Source organism: Arachis hypogaea, chromosome 16 (assembly GCF_003086295.3).
Source record: "Arachis hypogaea cultivar Tifrunner chromosome 16, arahy.Tifrunner.gnm2.J5K5, whole genome shotgun sequence".
Taxonomy (NCBI): domain Eukaryota; kingdom Viridiplantae; phylum Streptophyta; class Magnoliopsida; order Fabales; family Fabaceae; genus Arachis; species Arachis hypogaea.
The window spans coordinates 140,259,106-140,283,918 of record NC_092051.1 but is presented as its reverse complement, the minus strand read 5'-3'; the positions used below and the strand labels follow the sequence as shown (position 1 = coordinate 140,283,918).

At 36.6% G+C, this 24,813-nt stretch overlaps 2 protein-coding genes across 3 annotated transcripts; one reads left to right on the top strand and one right to left on the bottom strand.

The window, feature by feature from the left end:
• Positions 1–10,503: 10,503 nt before the first annotated feature.
• On the top strand, positions 10,504–14,579 carry LOC112755341 (uncharacterized RNA-binding protein C1827.05c). The gene is made up of 9 exons (XM_025803367.3): positions 10,504–10,807; positions 12,347–12,466; positions 12,552–12,666; positions 12,760–12,815; positions 13,051–13,098; positions 13,192–13,289; positions 13,805–13,874; positions 13,973–14,083; positions 14,202–14,579. The coding sequence occupies exons 2-9, from the start codon at positions 12,362–12,364 to the stop codon at positions 14,247–14,249; spliced, it is 651 nt and encodes a 216-aa protein (XP_025659152.1). The 5' UTR covers positions 10,504–10,807; positions 12,347–12,361; the 3' UTR covers positions 14,250–14,579.
• A 5,642-nt stretch (positions 14,580–20,221) lies between these two features.
• Positions 20,222–24,570, bottom strand: LOC112755339 (uncharacterized). Of its 2 annotated transcripts, none has more exons than XM_025803365.3 (8): positions 24,310–24,570; positions 23,136–23,294; positions 22,722–22,848; positions 22,571–22,624; positions 21,859–21,932; positions 21,633–21,750; positions 21,228–21,286; positions 20,222–20,613 (listed from the first exon to the last, which is right to left on the bottom strand). In XM_025803365.3, exons 3-8 carry the CDS (start codon positions 22,812–22,814, stop codon positions 20,535–20,537), a joined length of 477 nt encoding a protein of 158 aa, XP_025659150.1. In that variant the 5' UTR covers positions 22,815–22,848; positions 23,136–23,294; positions 24,310–24,570; the 3' UTR covers positions 20,222–20,534. The 2 variants fall into 2 exon arrangements, with proteins under 2 accessions (XP_025659150.1, XP_025659151.1); XM_025803366.3 differs by having other exon boundaries at positions 23,220–23,294; positions 24,310–24,541.
• Positions 24,571–24,813: the final 243 nt, after the last annotated feature.

The following is a 24,813-nucleotide window of genomic DNA, read 5'->3' as shown; positions in this document are numbered from 1 at the left end:
GTGATTAGGATAGAGATCTTTGACCACCAACCCTTGCCAAGACCTTTTTAGCCATTAGTTTACTTTCTTACCATTTATCTTTCATGCTTCATATCAAAACCCCAAATATAACTCACAACCGATAACAAGACACTTCATTACAATTCCTAGGGAGAACGACCCGAGGTTTGAATACTTCGGTTTATAAATTTTAGGGGTTTGTTTTAGTGACAAATAACTTTTTGTATGAAAGGATTAGTGATTGGTTTAGAAGCTATACTTGCAACGAGAATTCATTTGTGAAATTCTAAACCGTCGAAAATCCATTCGTCACTGATCTATGGGTGTATCTGACTGATATCTATGGGTGTATTTTTCATTTCAGAAAAAATGGCAGGAAGAAACCAAGCTGGAAAAAATGTAAGAACAAATATATGTCTTAGATCAAATTAGTTTTTCATAATAGAAATATATCTAACTTTAATTTTGCTTTGTTAACAGCAAACCAAAGACCTTAAGTGTGCAACCCATTTGTTGAGTGAGAAATTCAGAAATATGAGCGAGGAGAAGAAAGCAATTGTTAGGGATTTGGGATTTGGTGGCCTGGTGCACATCCCGCCGCTAAGGGTGCATCACCAAATATTAAAGAAGTTGGCTAAGTCCTTTAAATTAGGGGAAAACAAACTCGAAACTGGCTACGGTTCGTTTAAAGTAAAACAAAAAACAATAGAGGCTGCGCTTGGCATCAACGCGTCAGGTAACTCGCTACAAACATAGGTGTATATGAGCCATATTCAGGTGTATTTCAAGTGATGCTTAGGTGTATTTCAACTGATTTTCATACAATGTTGTTTCCCTTTTTGTAGGAGATCTACTGCCTTAGAAAGTCAATTATAAGGATCTTTCTGAAGACGACAAACAAATTTTTAGAAGATTCCAGGGGAAGACCCTCAAAAATCTGACAGATGAGATGATGGCTATTGGTGTTGATAATGAACAGGATCGCCTCATGTTCAAGAGGATTTTCATCCTCTATATACAGATGGCGTTCCTGTTACCAACGACAATAAACAAAATCTCCCATGTGCACCTGGCACCAATTTTCAAGATGGACACAATAACTGAGCGAAACTGGGGAGCACATGTTTTGAATTTTATCATCAAGGGCATAACAGATTACAATCTGAAAAAGAAAAAGGCAATTGACGGCTGCCTGTTTGCCCTGATGATAGTTTACTTTCATCTATCAAAAAATAAAGACAAGAAGGGGGCAGAAAGACCTCCAGAACCCTGGATTGCCAACTGGACTAGAGAGCAGTTGGTTGAAAGAATGAGGGCAGAAATGGAGGAACATATGGTAAGTGAACAAAATATCTTGGGTGTATTTTATTTACCTGACTGCTGCTAACTAAAATTTCTAATATTTAAGGAAATTGTAAATATGGCCGAAACAAAGGAGAAAATGAAAGAAATAAAGAAAAAAGAAAAAACCAAAAAAACAAAAAAACAAAAAAAAAAAAGAAGGCAAGTTCATCATCATCATCTGAAACTGAAACAACTGAAAGTGAGGTCCATTCTACCTCTGAGTCTGAGACTGAAGAAGACTCAGAGGATTCAACAAGGAAACAACCCACCCAAAAAGCCAAAAAGTAAGTAACATACTTGGATGTATTTTGTTTATCTAGTTGGGTGTATTTTGTGCATTTATTTGGGTGTATTGTGTGCATTCATTTGGGTGTATTTTATCCTTTTTAGTATGTTTTTAAATAATGATTGTTTACCTTCCATAATGGAGTCCAAAAAAAGAAAGAAGATTCAGGAGGATTCTGATTCAGAATCTGAATCAAGTGATGAGTAATGTTCTGAAATTATTACTGCTTTCCTTTGGGTTTATTATCAAGATTTCATGTATTAACAGAGCGTCTCTTATTAACTTTTAGAAGCGAAGAATCATCACCAGTAGAGAAGCAAAAAACAAAGAAAAAGACTCAGAGAACACCACAAAAGTAAGCACTTCTTCGGATAGTATTTTGTGATCAAATTAATTTTGTATTTTTGATTCATACTTGTTTTTTCCCCCCAGGACACAATCCAAAAAGAAAAAGGTCATTGTTGAGGATTCATCTCCTGAGCAAGCTCAATCCTATCATGGGTACAGTACTTTGTAAGCTATATTACCATCTATCATCAAAATTATATTTGCTAACATGTTCTTTTATGCATGTACTGTCAGATCTGAAATTGGAACTGAAGAATTAGATGAATTCTTAAGGGAAAACAATGAAAAATCTGCTGCATAGGGGTATGTCTTGTTGGGGTGTATATTTCAGATTTTAAGGTGTTTTCTTTGCTAATAATTGTTTCTTGTTTGGCAGGGAGAAGGAAGCTGACCTGCGATCGACGGAAGGTCACTATGTCTCATCTGAAACGTAAGAAGCTTTATTTAATAAAATCTTGTTATCCTGATTTAACAGTATGGTATTTTTTGTGAATAACATGTACTCTATTATGTTTAGAATACCAGACATAAACTTAGGAAGTGATGATCCTTTCTCTCAAGGACACACAGACCAAAGTAGCGTAAATAAACCGGCAGAGAACATGTAATTTCTCTTTCAAATAACCGTTGCTTTTATTCTTTTATTACCTTCTACTTCTAATTCTGTATATATTTTTTTAGAAAAAAAGCCCTTTAATGTTTTATTCGAGAAAAAAAAAGGCAGGAAAAAAAAAACAAAAACTGCAAGTATGTAAGTTCTCAAAAAACAAAGCCTGTCTTTCTTTTGAATGCTTCGAGTGTATTTTTGACTTTCTTAGGGTGTATTTTAGGGTGAGTCTAGTTGTAGAGTCAGCCAGTGAGCCAGCTGAAGAGAACATGATGGTTGTGAGGGAAGAGACACAGTCCGAAGCGCTTGCAATGTGAGTTTTTCAAGAAAATTTCAACCTTATAACCTTTTTATTTTCGGAGGCTTTGTTAAGCTTTTATTTTTCTTTTTGTTTAGAGTTCTGATTCAAGTTTGTCTACCACTGTCCCAAACAACCACTGTGCCGGAAATTGAACAAACACCTGTGACAGAAAATGAACCAACCCCTGTGCTACAAATTGAAGGAACTACAAAACGGTAAGAAATAGTCTTGGGGTGTATTTGGTTATAGTTTAGGTGTATATTGTCCCTGTTGGGGTGTATATGATCTTTTTTGGGGTGTATATTTTCACGATTGATCCCTGACTAGTTTTTTTATAACGTGATTAATTTTATGTAACCCTGCAGCACTCCAGAACCACCACAAAAACCTGAAGAAAGCACACCCGCGCTTCCACCAGCTCCATCTAAAATGTAAGTTCATCAGAGTAAAATCAATGATTCGTTATCATTTGTATATTCTTATTCTTAATATACGTTATACATGATCACGCAGTAATCCAGCCCCATAAGACGCAGCTGCGCTGATGATGATGGCACGGACAGCATCGTATGTTCCTAAAACAGATCCGATGCCATCATTCAGCCTTGGCTTGACTGATTCAAGCCAAGAAGAAGCAGCAACGCAGGAGGGGGTGTCAACACAAGATGGAGAGAGGGTAAAAACTCCTGAAACCCCAAAATTGCTAGAACAATTAGGGGATCTGGTAGAAAAAATTGCAAGTGGTGGGGTGACAACAAAAGAAAAAAGTCCACAGATTCGAAAGGAGAGTGGTAGAGAGAATTTCGAGAAGTTTGAAACTCCTGCGAGGACGAATGAAGATACTTCTGACATGAAAGAAAAATGCTACCTCTGGGCCATACGAGTGAAGACATACGCAAATGGTCTAACTAATGAGTTTGACACCGTGTGCACACTCCAAGCCCAAGATAGATACATTTTGTCAAAACTCCACCTTGCATCACTCGCAGCTGAAACGCATATAGAAGCTGAGGTAATATTACAATAACATTAATGTTTTTATCACCAAAATTAACTGCAATGCTGATTGATGTAAATTGATTTCGGTATCTTTTTCTAGATTGTCTCTGCCATGTGCCTCATTCTAAACCAACAAAAGATTAAAAGGTTTCAAGAAGAAGTATACTGTCTCCCTCCTGATATTGTGGTAAGGGTTGCTTCAACAAAATTTGGGTGTATTTTCTGCATTCCTTCGGGTGTATTTTTTGTCTTAAATTGGGTGTATTTTATGTGTTCATTTGGGTGTATTTACTGTGTTCAATTGGGTGTAAGTTGTGTATTCATTTGGGTGTATTTTCTGCATTCGTTTGGGTGTATTTTCTGTATTCATTTTGTGGTTCACAATTTTTGCAGAACATGGCCATTGGAAATCATCCACAAGGGGTATTCTTACAACCTAAATCCAATAAGCCATTCAGGATGTAAGACTACCCAATGTTTATACCCTTCTTGGACCTTAAAAGATTAGCATCGCATCGTTATGTAAGTTTTCATTTCTAAAAGTTCTTATTACCATTTTTTACTTATGTGTCAAATAAACTAAAACAGTGTTCAATCTGAACATATTTCAGATTTTTGCACCTGTTTGCCATTCACAACATTGGTGGTTATGGTTGGCTGATACAAGAAAGCGGAAATTTTATATAGTTGACCCATATCACAAGAAATCTCCGTCCGATGAGAGAACAGCCCTAAATACATTCATTGTAAGTTGGTTCTTTGTCCTGTATTTTAATAGTTGGGTGTATTTCTGTTCAATATAAGGTGTAAGTTTTGTGCTCCTTTGGGTGTATTCCTTTATTAAATTTATTCATGTATTACTGATTTGTTTTGTATTTTAAGGGATATGTAATTTTACGAATTAAAGTATATGCTGGGGGGCACCTCTGAAGACAAGGAACAAGGACAAAGAAATTGAACCACCATACCTTAACATCTCAGGCCAAAAGACAAGGTATAAATCTTTCACTCTAAAAATTAAACTTTCCTATATGTAATTTGTAATTTATTTTCTTGATTTTCAGCTATAACTGTGCTATTTACGTAATGAAGTGACTTGAGATAATTCAGCCTGAAAACATTAAAAGGTTGAAGTATGAGTGGGACAATTGGACCCAGGTAAATGTGTTTAAAACTAAATAACTCTGTATTATTTTACTCAATTAACATGGTTGATTAAACAGAATATTCTTTTTAATTAACTGTAGGATGAGGTGGACCACTTTAGAGTAAAATATGCTTCCCGGATTCTATTCCATGAAATGAATCAAGACAAAGCTGAAGCCATTAGAGGAAGTAATGCAATAAGACTGTCCAAGCCATCCTCATTGTTATTGAGTCCATATTGTCAGATAGATTCTAATGATATTAACACTGATTAATGTAACTGTTATATAGTCTTGTAACAAATTGAACACATGCTGTAAAGAAGATCACTTTTACCTCGTTTAAAGCTTTCGTTTTCTTCTTCTTTGAAGCATTTGCAATCTATTTGTCCAACTTTGAACGTAGCCTATTTTTTGGACGTCCTCTTGTTCGAATCCTTTGAGGGCTTTGAAGCTCATTAACGGATTCCAAGTTGGCATCTTCGTGAGATAAAGAAGATGTCCCCTTCCTTTTGGCTTTCAATGATTCCATCTCAACCATGATGTTATCGTACGCAAGGTGCAGAATTGCAGTCAGCTCCTCCGATTCTGATGCAAATTTGCAAATATTTTGCAAACGAAAAACCAATTCGTCAAACCTCTTGCTTCTTGGTTCCAACAATGGCTCCTTGTGGCTGCTCTTGATGTGTGTGTGTCGCCTCTTTACCTTCTTGCTCCATCGTTCCAGTATATATCTAGGTGACACTTGGCTTACTCGTTCAAAGCTTAACAAGCTTAGTGCGTGACGGCACAATATCCTTCTTGACTCAAATAATAAGCATTGACATTTTACCTCGGCTGCTACTAAGTCGTAAGTAACCACAAACTTGTTGAATATTGAGCTGGAAACTTATTCTCCAACTTCGTATACTGAATAGCCTAGAGCGGAATTCGTTAATTTAGTGATGCAATTCGCCTTTCCTCTAAATTGTGCTTGGACTTTCCTAAACTTTTGATGAGTGTACACATCTTGAAACTGAGCTTCAATGGAGGATTTGGTTGCACACGGTATGACCGTATGAAAATCTGCAGCATCTGATTCTCTCTCTGCTTGCTCCCTGCTTCCGAGTCAATTATCGTATTGTTTGACAAATTGAATAAGCGAGCTGTTCCGGGTAATAAACTTGTTAAAAAATGAATGTATGCTCTCGCTCCTTTGTGTGCTTCTCATCCCTGCCTAGAAGTGGTGATCCAGATAGATTGGAACCCATATATGACGGTCTTCATAGAGATCTGCAGAATACACCCAAAAACAGACTATAAATACACCCGAAAAAGATGCAATTTACACCTCTGCTACAGATTTTAAACAACATTACCTGACAGCCACTTGTTGTCCACAAGACCAAAATTCAGCAGAAAATCATTCTAATTCCTATCAAATGAGTCTTTACTATGAGAGTTCCAAACAACTTGGCTCATTTCTTGTTCAATTTCTGCATGTCCCTTGTACCCGTTTAATTTTCTTGGAATCTTCTTCATGATGTGCCAAATATAACAACGGTGAATTGTTGTTGGCATACAAGCCTCTAAAGCCCTTTTCATTGATGCGCATTGATCGGTGAGAAACCCTTTCGGAGCATTTCCTCCCATGCAACGAAGCCAACATTGAAATAACCATTTGAATAATTCAATTTCTTCGTTTTTCATCAAAGAGCATCCAAGAAGTGTTGACTGACCGTGGTGATTCACCCCGACAAAAGAACCACAAACCAAATTATACCTGAAATAAATTACCATAGTGCAGAATGAAAAATCATTACGTACACCCCAAAAATGATTTTATACACCCAAAAAACCCAATATACACCTCTGTGGCAGATTCATAAAACAACATTAATTTAGCATCATAAATATGGACAGTTTATTACCTGTTTGTATTGTAGGCGGTGTCAAATGAAAAAAGAAATTATGATTCTTCTTTTTCATTCTTAACAAATATTTTCCGAATTCCTTTGCATCTTCTTGTTCAGAAACATTTCACACTTCTCTCGTAATGTAATTCCTCACATCCTTTTCAATAAAATTTAACTCGCAGTGACCCCCGACTGCCGCAACAAATGATTGGTAAGTTTTGCTTGGTTTAATACCAGCCTCCTCGTTATTCTCTATTGTACGACGAATGGACATACTTAGTTTCCTGTGCTGTTTGAGCATCTCTGCTTTACTTGGACAACAAGAGTGTGAATGATGCAGCACAACCTTTGAAATGATCCAAGCACCAACATCCTTCAATGTGTGTATATAAATTCTTGCAGGATAGTTTAAACCGGCTGTGGGATTTGTCTTCTCGGTCGGAGATATTTTAGATTTCTATTTTCCCTCTCTGGTACATGTAATCAATTGATTCTTAATCTCGTTTCCTTTCCTATTTGTGCTCCGAACTCTTGTAGAAAAACCTGCAGCCTTGGCGTAGTCCCTGTAAAATTTTCTAGCATCTTCAAGGGTGGTAAAGGTCATTTCAACCTTGGGAACAAACTGATCATCAACAACACAGAGAGGCTGCAGAATACACCATGTCAAAAACTAAAAATACACCCAATAATGTTTGATCTACACCCGAATGAAAACAACTCAACTTAAATTAAAAAAAAAGCCATAATTGTAAATACACCCACACTTCCCCTAAAATACACCCAAAAAATTCTAATCTACACCCAAGCGTCTGCTATAAATTACAGATAATTAATCAAAACTAATACATTAGATTCAATCCACAGATTTATATTCACGCATTAATTTCACAGTCAATGTTCACGAATTATTCAGCTAGACAATCATAAACCAATAACTGCATCAAATTCAGAGTAATCGTAATAAGCTGAATGTAAATCAAACCTCACAAACTTCGTTAGATTCAAATTCAAAATCCACTTCGCCCTGATTCAACTGACAATTTGAGGTTGAATAATCCATTATCTTCAAAACGAGTTCAAAATTTGATTTCAGAAACTAGAAAATCGAAAAAAACAAACTAGAGCTACAGAAAGAGAAACTCACGTCAATAACAAAGAACAAACGAGTGATAAAACGCAGGGAAAAGAACGATCGAAAAGGCAAGGGAAGACGCACGAGAAGGAGAACGAAGAAATTTGGCAAGAAGGAGAACGAAGAAAGAAACGAAATCTTTTAAAAAATTGGAAGTTATATATTCGCGCGTTCTGTTATATAGCGCGTGAAACCTATGTAACATTAGGAGCGCGTTTTGAACGTTAGTTGTTAATTGGACTTGTAAGGCTTGTAAGCCTTAATCGCTTGTATGCGAAGATTTTCTGTCATTATATATTCAATTGAAACAAAAAGTGAGATACAAATGAAGGTGTAAGAAAGAGTAACAAAAACAAAATATTTGTCAATTTTTATACAATTTGGCACAGTAAAACACAAAGACAAGGCCACATAGAGTAAAGTTTAGATGATGTTAAAGCTTCTATTGATTACTCAAACACCAAAGTACCTTACTAGCTAAGAGGAAAAAAAAAATCAAGAGTCAGAAAAGGAGGGAAAAAAAAAGAAAGGAACATTTAGAAGATTTGGAAGCATTAGAGTTAAATTGAGGAAGAGGGACTAAATTGAATCCAAATTGCAATATGGTCAGTTTAGCTAGCTGTTGCACACTTCAATATGGCAACGTGATGCTACATCAGTGCTTCCATAATTGAGTCATCACTAAAAAGGTGTCTAATGACCACTATAATGTCTTAAGCTCTATCTGGAGACTACAGTTATAAAATTAAAATTTTAAGGACTATATTAGGTAAAAGCATGAATCTCAGAGATTATTATAAGAATTTACTCAGTGATAATATAAGTTGTTAATTATCATTAAATTTTAATTATCATATGACAATGTAAGTGATTAATTATCATTAAATTTGTAATTTCTATCATATGTAAGTCTTATTATTTTAATTTAAGGATGATTAAATTCTTATTTTTTTACTTGTATCAACTTCTTCACGTTAAGAGTTTGATCTTCTTCTACATAACATTAACAATTGTAATTATAATTATTGTAGTAGTAATTGTTGTGATTTTTTTTTTTACCAAAGATAAGAGACTCGAACTCACAACCTCTTAATTGAATATGGAAAAACTATGTTATTTGAGCTATAACTCATTGGCAGTAATTATTGTGATTTGATATTAAAATAATAAAATAAAATAAAATATTCGTTATAAAAGTTGTATATGAAATTAAAATTTAACTTAAATATTAAAAATTAAAACAATGTATGCATAACTTTTTTTTTTGTTATTTACTCTTTGATATATTATTTTTTTTAAAACCCGATTCCAAATTTTTCTCTAACAAATCATACCACTTTGGGTCAAAATTTAAATTTATGGTGAAGTGGATTTGAATTCTTATCTTATGGGAACATTAAACATTAATGATTTTAAATACTTGATGTATAGAAATTTTGTTGCACATACGAGAGATAAATGGATCGAAATCTGCCAGATTGACCTACTTAACTCATAAAAAAAATGGAAGACATACTAAAACTTTAAGATTATCATAATAAAAAATTAGTTTAATTATTTTATTAGTCTCTATAATTTTATCAAATTTTTAATTAAATTTTTATATTTTTTTTAATTAAATTTTTATATTATTTTTAATTTTATAATTAAATCATTTTCATATAAAAAACATTAAAATTAATAAAATATATTTTGCAGTCAAATCTAATTAGATTTTTAATTATAAATATCTTTTATTTGTGAAAAAATATTTATTTAATTTTAACATTTTTTATACTAGAAATTATCTAATTATAAAATTAAAAACAGTATGAAAATTAAATTAAAAAAATATAAAAATATAATTAAAAATTTGATAAAATTATAAATACCAACAGAATAATTAAACTTAAAAAATTTTGCCTAACTCCTACCGTTTGAGCTACAGGCTTGGTTGGGATGAGCTTGTCCGATGGGCACGCCATTTTGTTTTTTAGGCCTAAAACAAACTAAAAAAAAAAAAAAAATCCAAACTCATAATTCACTCTAACTTAAACTTAATTTAGTAGAAATTTTACTTTTTAAAAATTAGAACATCTAGAGATAAATTTTTAAATGGAAATCAAAAAAGTTATAGCACTATGTTTAGTAAATTAAATTAAACTAAATTAAATTAAAAATTACTTTCCATAAACACAAATACAACAAATGCATTTAATAAAATAATTTTTAAATTTTAAAAATATTATATTAAATATTAATATAAAAATTAAATTTAAATATTAATTAATATATAAAATTATATTAAATTTTTTAATTTTGATAACAAGTTATCTTTAAAAATCTTAACCTTAGGTTTTTTAAAAACCACTCTTATCTTTTAAAAATTATAAATACAAACGCACAAGTTTTTTAACCAAATCAAGCCTTACGATAAAACCTACACGGTGGCGCTAAAAGCCCGGAGGGCCTAACACTTTGTTTTTTGGAAAAAAAATAAAAAATAAAAAACAAAAAACAAAAAACATACCCAGACCCATAACCCGACCCGATTTGCAAGAAACCCTACTCGGTGGCGCTAAATGCCCTAACAGGCTAACACACACAATAGCAGCCTCCACACCTGCGAGCACTCTCGCTCTCTTCTCCGACGCTGTCGCACCTCTCCCTCCATTCCTCTGTGGCTGCGTTCCTAGCTTCTAATCCGCCGCTCTCGCGTTCCCCCATTCCTCTGCTTCGTGCCTTCGCCGCCGTCCCTCACTCGTCTAAAGGTCTCATTCGTGTTCCGTTTCTGTTAGTGATTGTATTTTTGTTTCTGCTATTATTTTGTTCTTAGTTTTTGCATTTCTGTCGACAGTGATTGATTTTTTTAGTACAAGCAAGTTGGCCATGTACCTATTCTTGACTATTTTCAATTTAAGTCATTAGTTTGTTCCCAATTATCTTTTTAATATTTTATTGTTTGGTTTCTATATAGACGTTCTGCAATATTTTATGTTCATATGTTAGTGGTGTAATCTTAATTCCATTATGTTCCTCATTTCTTTTGAGACCTATATAAGTCATTATCACCTTTTCATTTGTGTTCTGTTTCTGTTAGTGTTTGAATTTTGTTCTGGCTGTTAGTCTTTTCTTAGGTCTGGTATTTCTCTCGAAACTGTTTGATTTTTTTACTATAAGCAAATTTCCAATGCACCTCTTATTGACTAACATCAATTGAAGCCTTTAGTTTCTGCTCGATTATGGTTTTTTTTTTTATATCTTGGTTTGTTCTTTTTGTGTTTGGACTTACTGCAATATAAATTGGTAGTTATGATGTTCTTTTGATTTTTTTGGTTCTGCACTCATTTTAGTCACCCATTTTTTTTGAAGACTTATACCAGTAATTATTTCCCTGTCAATAGTGTTATGTTTATGTTAGTGATTGATTTTTTTCCAATTATCTACAATACTTTCTACCATCTAAAAGTCTACAACACTACTTGCAGTTGTTTTCTTTACCCCATTTTGAAATATTAGCCTTTAATGATTAATTAGATTTTCAAATCAATGAGCTTTACTGGCTTAGGGTTTAAAAACTAAGTCAGATTTTTGTTAAAAAATGATGCAGTTTTTTTTTTGCTTTGAGCTTTGCTGGTTTAGGGTTTAACTAAGTCAGATTTCTTTATTGAAATCTTTGTGAAATTATATGATTTTTTCAATATTTAATGGATTTAGTAAATTTCTTTCTTAAAAAAAAAGAAACCGGAGGGCTAAGACTGCCAGCCAACTGTTAGGTAGGGCAGGGTAGAGGTATATGACCGCCCCAATAGGCGGTGGGAGACGGCCTGCTTGCTTGCTTGCATACCAACAGCCAATTAAACTTAAAAAGAAATTTTCAGGGCTCTTTTGCAATTTTAAGGAAATAGGTGATGGGTACACTCCATAAATGTTTTTGACAGGTCCATCGATGCCCTTTCTCTGAGAGGAAACTATATAAACAAAATTAAGAATCCAAAACCTAACCCCTTCCATTTATCAGTGGCTTCTCATCCCTCTCCTTAGCTTGTCCACCCTTCGCCCTTCATTTTTGTTGTGCTGTTGTTGATTTCTGGTAATTTATGTTCTGCTTTTTTTCTCTCCCCCTTTTTTGGTGTGTACTCCAGCTATGGTTTTTGGCTCTGTTCGGTTCTTTGGAAAGAGTCTTTATATTTTTATCTTTTGGAGGGGAAAAAAAACTGTTCAACAAGTAGCAAACTTGTTACTATTTAAAATTTGCCGGTATTTTTTTCTATTAAGTGTCTGAAAGTGTCAACTTTTCTCGCTCTTAGGATTCGGTAAGAGAGATGGGGGCCAAGGCAAAGAAAGCTATGAAGAAGAGTTTGAAGAAGGCTACTTCTACCAAGCCATCATCTTCTTCCATCAACAAATCAGAGGCTCCTGATTATTTGGTATGAATGAATGTGAATGAATGTTGACATCGCTTCTAATTTTGTTCTTTTTTGGTTATTTTGTTTTATTTTATTTTTGCTTTAGCCCTTGGAAGGTGGTCCTGCTCGCAAGCTCCCTGAACAGAAGCCTTTGGAGAGTGCCGCAACAGTGTTGTATATTGGCCGCATTCCACATGGGTTTTATGAGGAGGAGATGCAAGGTGCAACTCTTGTTTCATCATTTCCTTTTCCATATTATATAATTTTTTTTCCAGCCTAGATATGTGTTTGTAATGAAGCTTAATTAATTGTAGGTTTTTTTGGACAATTTGGAACGGTCAAGAGATTGAGAATTGCAAGAAATAAGAAAGTATGATTCCCTAAACTTGTTTTCATGTGTTTGTGTTTGTTCACACTTGTATTAGTCTATCTATGGTGTTAGTCTTAAATTGTTATTATAGTTCTTATTTTTTTATTTGTTATTTTTTAGAATGATCTCATAGTTAGTGCGTGTATGAGTTGCTCAGCATTGAAAATATTTTGATAATTTTATTTTTAATTATTGTTGATTGATACTAACCATATCTATTTCTTATATTTTATAGACAGGAAAATCAAGGCATTTTGGGTTCATCGAATTTCAGTCTCCTGAGGTAGTAGATCTTTCATGTGATCCGTGTTCTGACTTGAGTTTTTCAACATGTCATAGATTTCTATTTCTGTGGTAATATTGCCTTGATATGTAGGTAGCTAAAGTTGTAGCTGAAACTATGCACAATTATCTGCTTTTCGAACACCTTCTCCAAGTCCACTTGATACCCCCTGAGGAAGTTCATCCACGATTGTAAGTTATTCTTTCTCTTCCACTTCTATTTCCTTTTGAGGTTTCATCACATGTTATCTTAGCATTAGTATTTGTTTTCTTTATTTCCTTCTTTAGAAAGCAAACATTTTATTAGGAGCACCAAAATAAAATGAAAAACATTCAATTCACGTTGAAATGTGAAGAAAATTGGCTAGAAACCCTTGTGAGATATTTATTGCTCTATCTTCTTCCAAGGTCTTACTCCAAAAATGACAATAAATAGAAGAAAAAAGTGAAAGGCCTCTGAATACAAGGTTTTAGCTAGAAACAGAGCTAAACACATGCATATTTGCCTCCTTTCTTACCAATGCTAATAAAATGGCATACTTTGTCATATTTGATTGAACTAATTCAGTAATATCAATATGTATTAGCATAAGTGCAGAATAAAATTAAAAAAAAATGGAAAAACTAAATTTTGAAAGAAAAAAAAAAGGTTTCTTATTTTGAATACCAAGAAGATAATTTGAAGACGTGGGGATTTTAATTTGTAGATGGAGAGGTTTCAATTACAAGCACAAACCAATTGATTCAGTACAACTTGAACGAGGGCGACATGACAAGGTAACTAATTGAGGAAAAGTATATGTTTCTGAGGGTTTTCAATGTGATTCTCAGTATTATAGCAAGTGTATAATGTTCTTTGGCAACATTTTATTCAGGAAAGAACATTGGAAGAGTACAATAAGTTGGTAGAAAAGATTGTGAAGCGTGACAATAAACGACGAAAAAGGTTGGAGGCTGCTGGCATTGATTACGAGTGCCCTGCGATTGTGAGCTTTTTACCTGCTTACCTCCATTAATCTGTGTTGCTTAGATACTTTCTTTTTTCAGTCATAGGAAGTTTTGCGTCTGGATTTTCACTCATGATATATATTATTGTTCTTCCAGGTTGGTAACATCCATCCCGCACCAAAGAAAATAAAGTTTGAAGACTAAGGAGGAATGGATCTTGCAGCATGCTGGTCTTGATGTTTGTCAGGGTGTATATTTTCTATATACCATAATGAAAAATATGATTTTGCTGAGTGTACTGAAGAGTTGGTAGAGGAAGAATGCTGTTCTACTAGGGTTGACGTGAGAATTGCCGTTTTAGGAATTTGTTTATCTTTGGTAGTGAATTATTGAATTGTTATCTTTTCTATAGTATTAGAGCCTACAAACATACTTAACCATGTATTCTCAGAAGTTAGGATTTTAGTATAGAATTATGCTGTGGAGATTCTGAAAGGACCAGCAATAGCAGAATGATCAAGTTTTATTGATACAGCGGGACGGCCAATTAGCTATCCTTAGAAGGTTCTACACAGCTGGAACTACCAGCTTAGAGAGAGAGAGATTCTCTCTAACATCTAACAGAATTCACAACTGAAAAACTATCCTCTCTAAACTAATTATAACCTAGTTATTTATAGGCAATGAGTAATAGGGTCTAACAACCTATAAGCCAACTGGATATGCCGACAACTCCTAAAACATTTCTACTTGACCTCTACTTATCCCTCCTTTTGTAACACAGTCCAAACCTGTTAGTAGTAGGCGCCTCTCTATCAATACTCTCTTCTCGGACAACCACCTTGTCCTAAAGGTGGAACTCCGGAAAGGTGGCTCGCAATGTCGCCGCTCGCTCCCAACTATCCTCACAAGGAAAGAGGCCCATCCAGCGCACCAAATACTCCAAATTCCCATCCTCTGCGGTTCGCGGTGCCACAATCTGGGATGGCTGCACCACTAGCTCACCATCCTCAGCCAGTTCCACTGGAAGTGTCTGTACCTGCTGCGGCGGGATAGCCTTTTTCAACTTGCTAATATGGAAGGCCGGGTGAAGTCTGCACCCTTGAGGCATGGCTAACCTGTATGCCATTGCCCCTATCCTCTCAACCACTTCAAACGGTCCATAGTACCGAGGGCTTAGCTTTTCATTGACCCTCTGCGCTAGTGTCCGCATCCGGTAAGGTTGCATTTTCAAAAAAACCCACTCACCCGGCTTGAACTTGACATCCCTTCGATGCCTATCTGCTGCTTGTTTCATTCGCTGCTGAGCCTGCACCAAGTGCATCTTCAACTCTGCTAACACTGCATCCCTGGCTGCGGTCAATGCTGCCACCTCCTCAACATGCGATGGAAACATCTCTCCCCGGAAAAGAATAGGTGCCGGCACCCCATAAAGTTCTTGAAATGGAGTTGTTTGGACTGAGGCATTGTAGGAGGTATTAAACCAAAACTCCGCCCATGGTAGCCACTCCAACCATTTCTTCGGGTAGCCCCCCACAAAGCACCGCAAATAAGTCTCCAAACAGCGATTCACCACCTCGGTTTGGCCATCGGTTTGCGAATGAAATGCCGTGCTGTACTTCAATTTTGTCCCTACTGCTTGGAATAGTTTGGACCAAAACTTACTCATGAACACCCTATCCCTATGCGATATGATTGACTTGGGGAACCCGTGTAGTTTAATTACCTCTTTAATAAAGGCTAGTGCCACCTCCTTGGCTGAAAATAGATGAGCTAGGGGGATAAAGTGAGCATATTTAGTTAACCGATCGACCATTACTAGGATAGTGTCCATGCCTTTGAATTTTGGCAATGCCGCCACAAAATCCATTGTAACGTGCTCCCAAACTCGCTCCGGAACTGGTAATGGCTGCAACAGCCCCGCCGGTTTCATCGCTGCATGCTTGTTTTGCTAGCAAGTATGGCAGCCTGCAATATAATCTTTGATTCGTTGCCTCATGCCGCGCCAATGAACCGTTGCTGCCAGCCGCTTATAGGTTCGAAAGAAGCCTGAATGTCCACCCGCCCCGCTGTCATGGGACTCAGCCAGCAAAAGTGAGATCTGAGAAGAATTTGCAGGAAACACTGCTTTCCCTTGGTAAAACAGTCGACCCTTGTGTAGGGAATACCCCGGATAGTCATCCAGCCCCTGCTGCAGGGCGACCACAATCTTTTGTAGCTCTTGGTCGTGAGCCACTTCCTCTTCCACCATTTCCCAGAGGTTCATATGTACTATTGAAATCACCCTTGCCATCATTTGCCGTGACAACGCATCTGCTGCCTTATTCTCAAGGCCTGGCCAGTATCGAATCTCAAAATCCAAGCCTAACAATTTAGTGGTCCACTTCAAGTAAGTTGGGTCCATGAGTCGCTGGTCCGTGAGGAACTTCAGACTTCGCTGATCTGTGAGAAGAATAAAATGGCGACCCAACAAGTAATGCCGCCACTTTTGGACAGCGAAGACAATGGCCATCAACTCCCTCTCATACGCAGATTTTTGTCGGGCCCTTGGAGATAGTGCTTGGCTTAGGAATGCTATTGGTCTGCCTTGCTGGGACAGCACCGCACCCAACCCCTCACTCGATGCATCAGTTTTCAAAACAAAGTCTTGATTGAAATCCGGGACTGCTAGAGTCGGTAGGTCTGCCATCAGCCTCTTCAATCTCTCGAAAGCCTCCTGTGCCTTGTCATTCCATTCAAACGCATTTCGCTTTATCAACTCCGTTAACGACTTGGCGATCACCCCATATCCTTGCACAAACCACCTGCAATAGCCGGTAAGGCCCAAGAATCCCTGTAAAGCTCGCTGGTCCATAGGCACCGGCCACTCTAGCATCGGTGTGGTTTTGTTAGGATCCGCCGAGACCCCTTGTGCCGAGACAATGTGGCCCAAGTATTCCACTGAACTCACTGCGAATGTGCATTTCTTCTCATTCAACACCAGCTGGTTCTCCTTTAAAATCTGGAAAACTTCTTGAAGATTAAGGGCATGGCTAGCCATATCCTGACTGTAGATGAGGATATCATCGAAAAAGACTAAGACGAATTTTCGCAATAGAGGCTTAAGAATGTCATTGATCAAGGATTGGAAGGAGCTAGGGGCGTTTGTCAAGCCAAAGGGCATGACTAGAAACTCATAATGGCCCTCATGAGTGCGGAAGGCGGTCTTGTGGATGTCTTGATCCCTCATCCGAATTTGGTGGAACCCTGATTTTATATCCAGCTTAGAGAAAACTGCAGCTCCCGTCGAGTAGCTCATCAATGACGGGAATAGGAAATTTATCCGGCACCATAATACCATTTAACACCCTATAATCGACACAAAATCTCCAGCTGTCGTCCTTTTTCTTCACCAACAATATCGGGCTCGCGTAGGGGCTGGAGCTTGGCCGAATTATCCCTGAGGCCAGCATTTCTCGTACCATTAGTTCAATTACTGCTTTCTGATGGTGCGGGTAATGATAAGGTCTTATATTCGGAACTGAAGCTCCTTCTATCAATGGAATGGCATGATCATGGCAACGATGTGGCGGCAGCTCTGGTAGTGTTTGAAACACCTTAGCATGAGAAGCTAACACCGATTTGATTACCTGCGGCACCTTCGATACCGTAGCCGCTTGCAAAGTCATGGGCCACAGCTGGACCATAAATCCTTCTCCCCCTTCTTGAATGGACAAAATTGCAGATTGAAGGTGCATGCCTCCATAGCACAGCTCCGGGTCCCCCTGCAATGTAACCATGCTATCCCCATTCCGAAATCAAAGGCATGATTTTTTGAAGTTTACGAGAATGTCTCCCAACTTATCTAGCCACGCCAGCCCCAAGACAAATTCCGCTTCGTCGGTTGGGAAGATGAATAAGTCTTCCTTGATTGCCAATTCCTTGAATTGGAGCGTGACACCCAAACACCTTCCCTGCACCTTCCATGTCCCCCTTTATTGCTATTGTTCGTTACCCTAACCTGGAACTTAGGGGTGTTTTCAATTCTTAGGCCCAACTCGGTGACAATCTCCGGTGTTGCGAAGTTGTCCGAAGCTCCACAATCTATGAGAACGCGTACACGGCGGCCATTTACCTCTGCTCAGGCTTTGATTGACTTGTGATGTCCACTCAAGCTCATGAATTTGAGCTCCAATTGTCCCTGCTCCCTTGTTTCCGGAACTGCCTCATGCTGTAACCAATCCGCTTCAAAGTCTGGCTCCATGATTAAAAGCTTGAACTCCCTATTCTTGCAATTGTGATCTGTGGTGTATGGTTCATCACAGAGGAAGCATTCTCCCTTGGCCCGCTTAGCTCTATATTCCTCGTTGTTGAGATGTCTCAATCCGCGCCGTCGCAAGGGATCCGTCGTCGACTCCACACTGTTGCTTGCTGCAGAGTTGGACGCTGTAGCGGGGTGCACCGCTTTGGTGGCGGTTGAATTGGCAACGGCGAAGTTGGGAACCAATGATTTACCGCGTCCCGATACCCCTCGCAAGGCAGCGTTGCGGTTTTCGACCTTCTGTGCCAGTTCCATTAACTCGTCCACTGACTAGTATGGGAACAGTTTATATTCTTCCCCCACTTCTGGTTTCAGCCCATTTAAGAAGAGGTCCATCAACAATTCCGGCACAATTCCGCGGAGGGGCCGCGTGTGAAGCACGAACTGGTCAACGTAGTCCCGCACTGAATTCGTCTGTTTCAGCTTCAGCAGCGCTTGATAAGGGCTCTGTAGCTGTTCCGGTTGAAAATGCCGTAGCAGCGCCGCACTGAAGAACCACCACTGCAGCACCGGTGCCGTCGCCTCCCACCACCTGAACCACGTGAATGCCCTTCCTTCCATTGCAAAGGTGGCGACCGTGAGCCATTCTTACTCTGGCACTGTGCGCAGCAAGAAGAATTGCTCCATGCGTTCAACCCAAACCACCGCGTTGTCTCCACGAAAGATCGGAAGTTCTAGCTTTCGCCATTGCTCCGGCGCGCCGCGGCTTCCAGCCAATGAGCCTGGGGCCAAGTGCGATCTCGGTGAACCACACTCATTCCGATTAGGCGTGCGATTTTTGAACGCATCCATTCGGGAATCGAAGCACTGTAGCGTCTCCTGCATCAATCGGAACATCTCCTCCATGCGCGATTCAATTGTGTCAAATCGTGACTCCATTTTCCTCGATCTCGATTGCACCATTCAGCGTCGGGATCCTCAAGCTCTGATACCAGTTGATAGAACCAGCAATAGCAGAATGATCAAGCTTTATTGATACACCGGGATGGCCAATTAGCTCTCCTTATAAGGTTCTACACAACTGGAACTACCAGCTCAGAGAGAGAGATTTTTTCTAACTTCTAACAGAATTCACAACAGAAAAACTATCCTCTTTAAACCAACTATAACCTAGCTATTTATAGGCAATGAGTAATAGGATCTAACAACCTATCAGCCAGTTGGATATGCCAACAACTCCTAAAACACTCCTACTTGACCTCTATTTACCCCTACTTTTGTAACACAGTCCAAACCTGTTAGTAGTAGGCACCTCTCTATCAGATTCACACATTTTCACCCGACTTTTATGTTGGCAAATTCAAGTTATCTTTTAATGAACCGAACATCACCAAGATCAAGTGCACCAAAATTGGATTCATGTAACATCACCCTCAATTCCTCATCATATAACCAACCTTGATTCATGCAAACGTGGAAGTGCAACCAAAATATTGGATCTCCCTAATTATGTTATCTGGGGGATAATAATGGATTATAAATTTCACCCGCATTTTCAATAAAGAATGAGAAAAACAACTAATGGCATGAGGAGTACTTTTCTTGTTTATGTTTAAAGGAGTGGTATCAATTTCATTCAAAAGATGAATTCATACTGGACTAGATCATCAAGCGTTTATAGAAATGGGTAATATATTGCAATTGGTAAATTTGATAATTTGGTTTTTGAATATTTGAACAGGTACCTAGAAACAAAAGGGAGTACCAAATATCTAATTTGCAATCTATTTAAAAAAAAGAAGGCTTTCACAAAACCAATTCTCCAGGTACTTGTATAATTAAAGTTTATACCAACCACCTTTTGTCCTAATGCCAATGGAGGCTCCCATTGGGTGTTTAATTGGTTACGATTAGAGACTTACTGTCCAGAGTTCAGTTTTTGGAATTAAACCCTGCAAGTGGTTTGTTTCAGACTTACCTTGCAAAAAAATAAAATAAAATTTGATTTACATCACATTCTTATATTGTTTCTAGTGAATGTAGATGATTTGGGGAAAATAATTGCAACACTCGTCATTGCTCAAAATGACGTTTCATAAGCACAAACTAATGAAACTATGTTATAAGAAACTTATGAAGCTCACAATCAATCAATAATTTTAATTGAATTACAAATTAATCTATATATTAGAACAAACAACCAAATCCACAGCATCAGCATCAGTTGCATTTTTCTTTTCTTTCTTTTTTCAAAGTTCTGTGTCGCATAATCTAATCATCAACTCAGAAACCATTCTACGAGCAAAAGGTATGTAGCTTAAGCTGTACCTGTGATAACTTGGAATAATTAATGATCTTAAACGTAAGTAAAACATGACCATGCTTTAATTAAAGTTCCTCTTAAAATGCTTCATCTGTGAAATAGTTTTCAAGACAACTTTATGTCTAGGTCTATTTGGTTTTTGTTTTGCGTTTTCAGTATTTTCAAAGTTTTAGGATTTGCGAAGGAAGAAACAAAAACAATAAAATCCTGTTTATTTTAATTTTCTTTTTCATTATAGGGTAAAGTATGCTTTTTGTCCCTAACGTTTGCATCTTTTTTTAAAAATACCCTTAACGTTTAGTTTTATTCAATTTTGTCCTTAACGTTTTAGATTTGTGTCAAAATTACTCCTGAACGTTATTTCCATGTAAAACTTTAGGGACAAAATTGAAAACTTTCAAGGGTAGTTTTGACACAAATTAAAAACATTAGGGACAAAATTGAATAAATCGAAAACATTCGGGATATTTTTGAAAAATATTGCAAACGTTAGAGACAAAAAGTATACTTTACCCTTCATTATATCATTCATAAAATTATAAAACTCAGAGGCACTAAAATAAAAACAGAATATAGAAACAAAACCCAAATAGACCCTTATTGTCCAAGGTAAACTTACCAAATAAGAGCACCAATCTCAATTATGATAGCAATTATAGTCAACAACTTGTCATGAATCTACAAAAAGAAAGAAGGATATCAATTGTTATGAAAAACAATATGAATTGATCAGACTCCACTATCAAATTGGGCAAATAGACAACAGCAAAAAGGTTGCTGACGATTATTCAACATGAGAAATATTACCTTGTCACCATAGGATGGAGTGTGGTCCAGACTTAAAATGGGTCACATTCAATCCTAAGTGATGACGCGGTAAGACTAAGCGAGTATACAAAGAATTAGTCATTAAATCTCTTCCTTTTACCCGTTTCTATTGTTCAATACTCAAGAAAATTAAGGTTTGCAAAATTATCAGCATATTAGAGAAATGACTCTGTATTATCAATGGTGTATGACTTACCCAGAGCGCACATATGAGTGCTATAACCACACATCCAATGTATATGGCTGTTGCAAAAACACGAGCATTATCAAGCATCATTCCGAGTTGTTGTGCAGGTCCAAGAAGAAAGGCTGTGCTGCCAGATACACAACACAGAAGTTGGTAGGTGCATTGAATTGAATCCAGTCTAGGGGAAAAAATTAACTCTAATACAACCAGAAGTCCGAGGACCAATCGAATCTACCTTCCCACTGCTAATACGTTTCCAAAGGTGAATAATAATGCAAATTTGATGGGTTTGGCAAAAACAATCATTGACTGCAAAATAGAAAAAAAATAATAATAATAAAAAATGAAATATCATGTGTTCAGTTCTCAACATTTGACTTGCGGTTCGTATTGTACAGAAATTGAAGAAAAGAAAGCTAAAAACCATTGATCACACGGGAATAGAAAATTTATCACTTAAAAAATATCACTATTTTTACATTAAGTTATGCACAAGCTTCAATGAAAAATAAATACACCATTGATCCTTGGCTCTGGTTCGTGATGTTCCTAAGATCAATTAATGGGTATTCATTGCTATAGAGTCCTGGGTTAGAGTAACACAAAAACAAGAAGAAAAACATTCCTTGAGGGTGGTCAAGAGATCCTTATTCTCAGATACAGATGCTTTCTGATAAACGAAAAACACCATGAAAATAACTAGAATAGCAACGAAATAACAAAATATAATATCAAAAGCCGTTGTGCTTCCAATAGTTTGAAAAAGCTTTGCACTTTAACTATTTTGTTTCTAATGTCCTAAATTGGACAAACGTTATTTATATACTTTCTCTTCAGTAAATTTATACTTGGTGAAATAGAAATATACAAACAAGGCAAGTAAAACACATAAATACCGCAGAAGCAGAACAAATATAAAAGTAGCACAGTTTCTCTTATGGTCTTACCAGTAACATGCAAGCAAGACCAGCAATCAAACAAGCTGCAAATCCGTAAATTCTCTGCTTCGTCAAGACATAAAAACAGCAAAAATGTTTAGAGCGAAAAGATCAAAATAAGTTTAGCCAGCAAGGCTTGTTTGAAGAGTTTTGGAAGTACCTGTGTTGGAGAGAGGGAGCAGAGGCCACCTGAATCCTCACCCAACAAGCTCTCCCCTTGCTCTTCATCATCTCCAACTAAAGACTTCCACATTTTTTACACGAGAATTTCTTGCTCACTATTCACACTACAGAAACCAGGAGGGGGAAAAAACTCATATAACCTAGTGTAGAAATGAAGCAACTTTATGGTTATAGGGATATATAGAACAAATTAAACCAGATACAATGCAACACTTCAATTTTATTCTATCATATAGCCAACGTTTTAAGGCTTCAGAAGAAGCATGCAGCAACTGACGCTTCAGCATATGGCTTAGAAGAATTATACTAAATTTGTATTGTGTCTAATCTTTCCATCCAAATATCAAACAAAAGAACAAGTATCGGAGGCACCACCAAGGAATAGCCTTACCCACAAGGAGATTTTGGAATGGGAAATCTCAACCTTCTGGTAATGTCTATCTGGATATAACTCAATATAATGATTTAGTCACACCTTTAGTTTTGACACTAGAAAATAAGTTGTTTTGTCACTGTTGACTTGTTGAGCATTCCATGCATCCAAAAACACCTGAAAAATCACATTTTAAGATGTTATCTGCCAACATTTTCAACAAGAAAACTTTTAACACATTTCGAACATCTTTCCCTTAATAAGCGACCTCATGCACTACCATTGAACTCTAAATGTGACCAATACACAAACTCACCTACCTTTGCTGAAATGCGGCAGCATAGGTACCATAATCTAAACCACTTGGTGATGAAAAGTAAATACTTTAATAGAATGATTTCATGGATCACTTCTATCAAAAGCTGAAGTGGTTGAGTAGAGACAAATGAGTGACTTAAAATGGTTTTCTGTCTTTCACTTAAACTTTGGGATTAATGCCCAGAAATAAAACTAAGCTACAATGTCTCAAGTCTCAACACAAGAAAAAGGTCCTACTAACTCTACCAGAAGCCTAATTAAACTTCCACATTACAATTATTTTGGTTTTCAAAGGGTATCCATTGCTGGATAGACTAATCCCTTTCAATGCCGAAGATGAGATTCGAACACCCAACCCCAGGTTAAGAGACTAGATAATGACCCACCATAACACATCCACAAGGTTTTTCTCCATTACAGATAAAAATTTATACCAGACTCCAGTACCATTTTCTTGATACCAAACTCGAAACCTATAAACAAAAGCTCAGGAACAATGATGGAACAAGCTACTATTAAAGTTTTATACTAGTTAACCAACATCAAAACAAAAAGAGAATGAATGAAACACGTTATTATTATTATTATAGAAGCTTACGCTTTTCAGTTAGGATTTTGTTTAGGTGAAGACTCACATAAGCGAAGTTAATAGTTGAAAATCCTTAGAAGATTTGACATATTTGATTAAATTATCATCTGGCCATAATTGTTAACTATTAATTTTACATGAAAACAACTAAGTTTCTACCTGTATTTACTTGTCCCTGAAAGTAAGAGTTTGGGAAAAAACTCGCAACAAATCTTGCAAAATTCGATATATAGAAGAGTTTAATTTGGTCATTCTATGAAAGTGGAGATTGGAAAAAGTAGTTACCGGAAATGGCATCAATGCGTTGGTGTTGGAGGAGTGACAAATTCAGTGGAGTAAGCGTAGCCCAAATCTTAGTCTGAAGGAAAATTTATCGCAACTTTTTGGCTTCTCTTTTTCCTGAAATCCACCTCAACTGACTCACCGTACTCCAAAGCTCTGCAAATGTGTGTTCAAGAGGAAAGCGTTGAACATCCTAAGGCCTCGTTTGGCAAAGGAAAGAAGTGGAAAGCACAAAGGAAATTTAATTTCTACAATGTTTTGTTTAAATTAAGAAATTTGAAAATTCTTTATTTAAATTTTAATTAAATATATTATTTATCAGTCACCGTCATTCAATATAATTATTTTGATAAAAATAATTTCATACTCAAATCTACAATACATGCATTCACAAATAAACACCAAAATTATCAAAGAGACATCTTGTATTCTTAATTGAAAAAACATACATTATAAAATACTAAAATATATTTCTAATAATTTTGTGTATCTATTAAATTAATACTA

Bases quoted from the DNA above. Each gene is read 5' to 3' on its own strand.
- LOC112755341 (XM_025803367.3), top strand. From the start codon at position 12,362: ATGGGGGCCAAGGCAAAGAAAGCTATGAAGAAGAGTTTGAAGAAGGCT. The intron at 12,467-12,551 runs GTATGAATGAAT...TTTTTGCTTTAG, and splicing joins CAGAGGCTCCTGATTATTTG to CCCTTGGAAGGTGGTCCTGC. The intron at 13,099-13,191 runs GTAGTAGATCTT...CTTGATATGTAG, and splicing joins TCGAATTTCAGTCTCCTGAG to GTAGCTAAAGTTGTAGCTGA.
- LOC112755339 (XM_025803365.3), bottom strand. From the start codon at position 22,814: ATGTGGAAGTCTTTAGTTGGAGATGATGAAGAGCAAGGGGAGAGCTTG. The intron at 21,933-22,570 runs GTAAGACCATAA...TCTATTTTGCAG, and splicing joins GTCTTGCTTGCATGTTACTG to TCAATGATTGTTTTTGCCAA. The intron at 20,614-21,227 runs GTAAGTTTACCT...AAGTTATCACAG, and splicing joins GAGATTGGTGCTCTTATTTG to GTACAGCTTAAGCTACATAC.